The sequence below is a fragment of the Helobdella robusta genome (assembly GCF_000326865.2).
Source record: "Helobdella robusta unplaced genomic scaffold HELROscaffold_75, whole genome shotgun sequence".
NCBI classification, from domain to species: Eukaryota; Metazoa; Annelida; class Clitellata; order Rhynchobdellida; family Glossiphoniidae; genus Helobdella; species Helobdella robusta.
The window spans coordinates 610,672-618,905 of NW_008705426.1; the positions used below are offsets into that span (position 1 = coordinate 610,672).

General features: G+C 32.3%; 1 protein-coding gene across 1 annotated transcript; it reads left to right on the forward strand.

The window, feature by feature from the left end:
• Positions 1-3,212: 3,212 nt before the first annotated feature.
• HELRODRAFT_181785 (hypothetical protein) lies at positions 3,213-7,853 on the forward strand (the record flags this gene model as incomplete). The annotated part of the gene is made up of 14 exons (XM_009031560.1): positions 3,213-3,259; positions 3,507-3,610; positions 3,791-3,851; position 3,926; positions 4,102-4,280; positions 4,439-4,525; positions 4,692-4,749; positions 5,004-5,098; positions 5,367-5,483; positions 5,567-5,702; positions 6,223-6,459; positions 6,591-6,668; positions 6,869-7,108; positions 7,827-7,853. The coding sequence occupies 14 exons, from the start codon at positions 3,213-3,215 to the stop codon at positions 7,851-7,853; spliced, it is 1,467 nt and encodes a 488-aa protein (XP_009029808.1).
• Between the last annotated feature and the right edge of the window lie 381 nt (positions 7,854-8,234).

Genomic DNA, 8,234 nt, shown 5'->3' on the forward strand with positions numbered 1-8,234 from the left:
ATATTTTCAAGTATTACGGTGTTGGTGATGATAATGATGAATATAATTATGATAATGATGATGATGAGAATAATGATTACGGAGAAGTTGATGATGATTAAGCTGATGATGATGATGATGATATCAAAATTGAACAATTTTTAACTTTTTTCCAGTTCACTTTTAGATTTGGAACTAAGCACAAAGCGTTGATATTTTAAAAAAGTTATTTGTACGTATGTGTGTGTGTTTGTGTGTGTGTTTGTGTGTGTGTGTTTGTATTTGTCTATATATATATATATCACGTATGCTTGTATGCTTGCATGTTTGTATGTATACATTTATGTTTGTATGTATGCATTCATGTATGCTTAGTTGTCTGTATCTATGAGCGCATACGTCTTTGTATGTATGTTTAAATTTCTAAACTTATTACTACTACTACTACACTGCTACTGCTACTACCACTACTACTACAATTACTACTACTACAGCTGCAGCTGCTACCACTACTACTACAATTACTACTACTACTTCTCTTATCAATGCTAAAAATTGTTTAAGTATCAATTACACAGAGAACGACCTACATCAGTTTGACACAATAACCTACATATGCTTGCATGTTTGTTTGTATGTATGTTTGTATATTTGTGTGTCTGTATGTATGTTTTTTAAGGTAATATGTATGTATTTATGCATATATGTATGTGTGTGTATGAACATATGTTTGTACGCATGTATGTCTGTTTGTATGTATGTATGCTTGTATGTATGTATGTTTGTATGTATGTATATAAGATTTTGCAATGCTGTTAGTCAGTCTCAGTGTGAATTTAATTGTCAGAAAAGCATCTTTGACTTTCAGTTGTTTTTTTGGGAAAAAACATCAGAGCTGATTTTTTTTATTTTATAGAAAAAGAACAATCCAACATATCATAAAAATAAGAGTTCATGCTAACCTACTTGAAAAATACCAAAATACATACATACATACATAGAGACATACATACATAGATACATACAAACGAACAAACATACATATAAACATACAAAAAGCACATAAAGCACGGAAAATATTTATTTACTTTTAGCATCGGCCAAGGACGGACTAGCTATGTGAAAAATTACTAAGTCTGTCTCTGTCTATATGTATGTATGTATGTATGTGTGTGTGTGTGTGTGTATGTGTGTGTGTGTGTATGGAAGTTTTTATCTGATATTCAAGAATGTTTATAATTACCTAAGTCAATGGCTTTTGGTTTTTTTTATTATAGCGGTTTTTTCTAATTTGTTATTTTTTCTATATAATTTCTCTCTCTTTCTCTCTCCTCTCTCTCTTTCTCTGTCTCTCTTTATCTATATATATATCAAATTTATATATTCATAATTATATAGATTTATTTATTCACTGGTTTAGCATTCTTATGTCTATACCTTCATTCGATAAATTAATTATAGCCGTTATAATATTATTATTTAATTATTGTTATTTGTTATTAGTATTATTGCTATTGTTATTATTATTATTATTATTACCATTTTATTGCTTGGAGGGTTGCACAGATTTTGGACACGAAAACATTGGCAATTTATTATTATTATTATTATTAAAAGTATTTTTGATATAAAAGATGATGACGACGACGATCATCTTGATGATTAAGATGATGATGATGATGACGATAATAATCATGATGATGATGACGACGACGGTTATGATTATGGTAACGGAGATAACCTAAATTTCATTTAAGAAGACAACTGCAGATTACATTCTACTCTAACAAATGCCTCCGACACTCATGACAATATAAATGTTAATAAATTATGAATAACAATAATAATTATAATAATAATAATAATAATAAACATCATCATCGTCATCGTCATCATAGCTATATCTACTAGATTATTCATTCTTAAAAAAGGTAGTTACGATGATGATGCTAATGACGTTAAGATTTCAATTGAGATAATAATAATAATAATAATGATCAGGTAATAATAATAATATGCTCTCTAAACCCTGCATTAAATAATAATTACAAAGCGTAATAACCTAACAACAACAATAATAGTAATATTAATAAATAGTAGTAATAATCATAAAAATAATAACAATAATAGTAAGAATGTAAATATAGAATGTAAACAAAAACAATAGGGAATGAAGACGAGGTGACCTGGAATCCTGCCAGGTATTTTGCTTACATTTACAAAATTATGATAATAATTATATTATATTACAGATATTATTGTATGTACTATAGTTTAATTTTCCAATTTCGTTTCAAAAATCATCATTTCATAGTGTTTTTTTAATATATTTTAGGAGGTTTCAATTCTGGCTAATAATTTATTGATTATGTAAAAACAAAAGTATTTTATTAAGACTTAAAAAGAAAATTATTTGATACTGAATGAAACATCAAAATTTTATAAATTATCTATTAAAATGAGCAAATTTTCAAACATAATAATTAAATAAAATTTTGTTATATTTTATCTTTGGATGGAAACGTTTTTGGCCGAAATAGCCATGCCACTGGTCAATTATATTGTTTTGTAGGAAATAGATAAGCACTCGTTTGACAATAGTCTTACCCCTTTAGGTTATAAATTCATCAAATTTCTCACTAAATTTTATTTTTTTGTATTTAAAAACTCACCAAGTTTGTTCTTGTATGTTATTTGAGCATATCTTCACTCCGTAAACTCTTTAAAATGGCTGTTTTGTTGCATGCCGACTTTAAAAATGGCGGATACTGAAATTTCGTCCAAACAAAAAGCATGTTTTTCTTTTGTTTAGCCCAACTTTATTGCTGTTTCGATCAATAAAGGATTAAAATTCTTCATTTAGATGAGATGAGTGTCAGAGTCGCCATTTTTAATTTCCGCACTCCAACTTTTTTTCATCACTAGCAAGCTAACTTATACCTTAAGCATTTAAAATATTTATTTATTGTATTTAAACAGGTTCTAAATTTGTGATTTAAGATCTGATTCGTTTTGTACTGTGTTCAAATTCTGACTCGCATTGCATATCCAATCCACATCACATTTTATTTTAGTTAGACAGAACTCTACCTTATTTTTAATTCATTCAAGTAAGTTAGTGCTTTTATTTTATTGATATTAGTTAAATGATTTGACTATTCAAATAAAAATTCATTAAATAAATGATATAAAAACAATTTGTTCAGATTGAAATCAAAATAAAATATCAAAAAATGGGTTCGGTTACCAAGACAGAACAAACCAATGTGGTCAAAAAACGGTAAAAATACCACTAATGAGCCAATTTTTCATTAAACTTCTTTCTTTATATTTATATCATGATTTTTTTGTGTATAGTTAATATCTGTGTTATTGTATTGTTGAGTTTTTTAAATAGTATGACTCAAATGGCTAGTTAATAAATTAATTTGTTGATTGATCAAATGTTTAATTGTCTGAATGATCATTTATACTTCTTGATTCATGAAGTCCCCAACACTAATCTCTAACCACCCCACGTCACCTAGACAAAGCAATAGGATTGAAATTCGCAATGTCCCTACCTCAGTTAGTCAGCAGACAGTTGAAGATCTGATAAAAGGTTCTGGAACTGTCAAAAGAATTCAACATGGTATGTATGTCAGTTGGTTTCAAGAGGTAAAACCAGAGATTGGTATTGATTGGTGATTAGTGTATGTGTGCTAGTTAAAATATGATTTGTTAGATGATGATTTGTTAGTTGGTTTTTAGAGGTAAACCAAAGATTAATATTGCTTTTTTAAATGGTGTACTACTATTGTAAACCACACAGTGACCAGTGAGTCAGAACCATATTATATCATCATATTAGACACACCAGATGAGGCCCAAATGTTAGTTAACTCATCATCATTTTGGCATCATCATCTATCTAAATATTGTTAAATTTGCTCCATCTTCCTTCTAGGGTTTGTGATCGCATGAATGACTATAACTTGGATGGGTCAATCATCAAGGTTTATATGATGGTGATATAGTGACTGCAAAGATGAAATTGTGATATTAATGATGATAAGTGATGTCATTGATGAGAATATTTTTCTATAATAGTAGCAGTAGCAGTTTATGATCTCTGATTGGCAGGTTGAGATCACCAATAATAATCCAGCGTCAGGCAAGCTGACCAATCATGTGAGGCCTGGTCGTAATCCTGGTAATGTAAGCTCTCAGGGTGGCAATTTTATTGGTGGAGGTGTTGGAGGAGGTGGAGGATGTGCCGGCAGCCAGAGGCAGCCCAGAAATGGTGGAGGATGCCCTTTGAGGTCAGTCAGTTGGAAAAATTGGTTGACTGAATAATTTTTCAACCTTCTGATATATTGATTGGTTGATTGATTGGGCAGTCTGTTTGTGTTTTCTATGGGTTTTTGAAGTCATGATGATAAAAAAATAAATGTCAGAAGGTGTGGAATAAATTTTTCAGAATTTTAGTTCCAAGTGATTTTGTCGGGGCAATCATCGGTAGGAAGGGTCAGACCATCAAAAGCATAACACAGAAGTGTAAGGCCAGGTTAGTTTCTATTACTGCTGCTGCCTTGGTTGTAAAAAAAATGTTTGTCTTTATAAATTTGTCATCTCTTGTCATCACAGACCGTCGTTATTGTTATTGCTTCAGTCAGTTTGAACTTCGATTTACTTTTAAATTTTTAATCTTTTGTTCTGTCATTCATTTCTAGAGTTGATGTGCACGGCAAGGAAGCAGGCGGTGCACTGGATAAGATAAATGATAAAGTGGTTAGTTGGGATTGCGACGATGATGATGATGATGAGGAAGGGGAAGAAGATGATGATTGGGGGGCATGTGGGTGTTGAAGATGGTGTAGATGATAATGGTGATGGTATAATGATGATGTAGATAGCTTGAAATTATTTTTTGATGAAAATAAGGAGGAGGCTTATTTATTGAAATGTTAACAAACATTCTCACTTGTCCTACATAAAGTTAACATTAAAAAATCAAAATCACTGACATTAAAATTCTTTCATAGGTGATATCCATATATGGGCAGCCGGAGAACTGTACAAATGCATGCAAAGAGATAATGCATGTACTGCAACAGGAATCAAATATCAATGAGAAAGGGTTGACATTTTGTGTTTGTTTGTATGTGTGCTGGTTTGTCTGTTTGTTTGTATATGTGTTGCTTTGTGTATTTGTGCTTGTTTGTTTGTGTGTTTGTTTGTATGTATGTTGTAATGTAGGATTTTGTTGGCTGATTAGCAGTGATGATGTAAAGAATAAAAATCTAATAATAAATTTTTTACTTTTGAAGATTGTATCGAAATACCTATCCATGTATCTATCATTTGATCCATCTATTTATCTGCCTATCTATCTTTTCACCATCCAGAGAGATATCCTTAAAGATGCTAGCCAACGATAGATTCTGTGGTCGCATCATCGGCAAGGATGGCAAGATGATAAAGAAGATCAAAGAAGAGACAGACACCAAGATAGCTGTATCTAAGTGAGTCTAAGCATCTGCTTTTGTGTCTGTCTTAATTGTTTTTTCATTTTGGGGATTATTCTAGCAGTAACAATTATTTACAGTGCCCAGGAAATGGCCTGTTTATACCCTGATCGGGTGATAGCCATCAGGGGCAGCATTGAGGGTATGGCGAAGGCCGAGGCAGCTATTTCTGCTAAGCTTGCTGAGTGCATAGAGCAAGAGCAAGTTCAGAATTTTGTTAGTTTACTTTGTTTGTTTGATTGATTGTTTGAAAGGTTGGCTGGTTGTTTGATTGATTTTTTGGTCCCATTCTCAATCTATTCTACATATCTTTTGAACATGTTTTTTCACAATGCATGTTGTTGTCTGGAAGATTTGGATGTTATATGGTGTTTATAAATTTCCTCTTCATGTTCCTCTCACCATCGTCACTTTTATCATCATAATCATTTTCATCTTCTTCATCATTGCCATTTTGATTAACAGCCCATTATTGGAATACTGCCTCCAGCACCACCTGCTCGACCAACATTCTTTCCACCTGGAAATCGACTCTTTGATGTTAGTTTGATTAGTTGGTTGGTTGGTTGGTTGATTGACTGACTGATTGAGTGGTATTAGCGTTGACTGATTGTTTAGAGTTGTTGATGTTAATTTCATACAAATTTTCTTCCATTCCACGTAGGGGTTCCACCAAAACTGCCCACCGAGCCACCCATTCATGGCTCGCCATCATCATCACCCTTTCCACCACCAGTATCCATTTACGTCGTTTCTCCAACCGCCACTAATGCCGATGCAGCAACATCAGCAGCAGCAGCAACAACTGCCATCACATATGGGTCGATTTATTAATCACGGGGGTCCAGCCCCTGAATTAGTTCAAAGTGAGGTGCTTCAAATTAGCGTGCCTAACACGGCTGTCGGGGCTCTGATTGGCACTGGCGGAGTCACCATTAAGCAGATGATGAAGGATAGCAGGGCTTTCATTAACGTCAGTTTAGTTGGCTGTGGTTAAATTGGTATGTTGTTTCTTATGTGGATTGACGGATTGAATGATGGATTCATTAAGAGATGGGATGACTAACTATGTATTGACTTGTTCGTTGATTGGTTGATTGACAGATTGAATCAAAAAAAGAAGTAGACTCAACCCCAGATCGTATTGTCATCATTAAAGGAACGCCAGATTCCTGTTGGAGAGTAAGTGTGATAATTTTTTTTCAGTTTTAAAAATCTCAAATAATGAAATTAATTTTTTAACACCTAATGATAAGATTTGTTGCCCAGCTGCTACTGCTGCTACCACTGTTACTGCTGCTGCTGCTACTACTACTGCTTACTGCAATGTTACTATGTACTTTTATATCAATAAGGTTGAAGTTCTGCTTTGATTGTCCTAGGCTGCCTTCATGGTCTTCGAAAGGATGAAGATGGAAGGATTTGCAGGGCACGAGGAGGTCCGGCTAAAAACCACAATCACAGTACCTCGCCAGCTTGTTGGCCGCCTAATTGGAAAATCCGGAAAGAACGTACGAGAACTGCAGCGCTTCACTGGGGCCATGATAAAACTGCCCGATGATGCAAACATGCAGGGTGATCAGGTGGCCGTTGATGTCGTTGGACATTATCTCGCTACCAGGGTTGGTCTTTGTTTTCTGCAAATTCAATTTGATCGTTTGTTCGTTTATTCATTCAATTAACTGTTTGATCAATCAATCATTCATTCATTCAATTAACTGTTTAATCAATCGATCAATCATTCATTCAATTATCTGTTTAATCAATCAATCGCTAAATCTTATTCTCCACTGCACAGGGCGCCATCTCGAGAATTAGAAACCTGATGATACAATTGCAGCTAAAGCCTACCTCAAGCTACACCAACAACAGCCCTACTACAACTACTACTACAACCACCACTACTACCACTACTACTACTACTACTACTCTTACCAGTGTAAACAATACTACTACTACTACTACAAGTAGCAGTAGTAGTAGTAATCACCAAAGAAATCTTAATCATCATAATCATAATCATCATAGTATGAATGATCACCATAGCAACCAATAACATTCGTTTAAAATTCTTTGTTCTCTTTCTCCTATATTATTATTTATTATTTAAAAGAATTAATTATAGTTATAATAATAATAACAGAGTTTGTTCTTGGTTACAATATATCATTATAAAGGTTGATTCCAAATGAATAATTATAATGTACGTGTTTCTTTAGTTAATTCTGATTGGTTTTTCGTTATATTTATTGTTTATGTTATTTGTTATTATTATTATTCGTAATTATTATTCTTAATTATTATTATTATTATTATTATTCATTTTTTATTAAAAACCAGGTTAAGAAAGTAAATTTTATTTTGTAAGAAATATGCCAAAAAAATGTTATGTTTATTCCCTTTCTGTTTAATGATATAAATTATTTAACGTGTATGCTTACACACTAACACACACACACACAAAGATATATATATGTGTGTGTGTGTGTTTGTGTTTAAATGTGTAGTATAAATAACTTATTTTTTCGGGTCATTCGTGTGTGTGTGTGTGTGTGTGTGTGTGTGTGTGTGTGTATTTATATTGTGTTTTGTGTTTTTTTCTTGATCAACTATTCATACATATACATATGTGAGATAGTGTCTTAGAATTATATTATCGTACATAAATGATATATATTTATATGTGTATTTGTGTGTATGTATATTTATGTATAAAGATAGATGTTTCAATTTAAATTCATGAATATT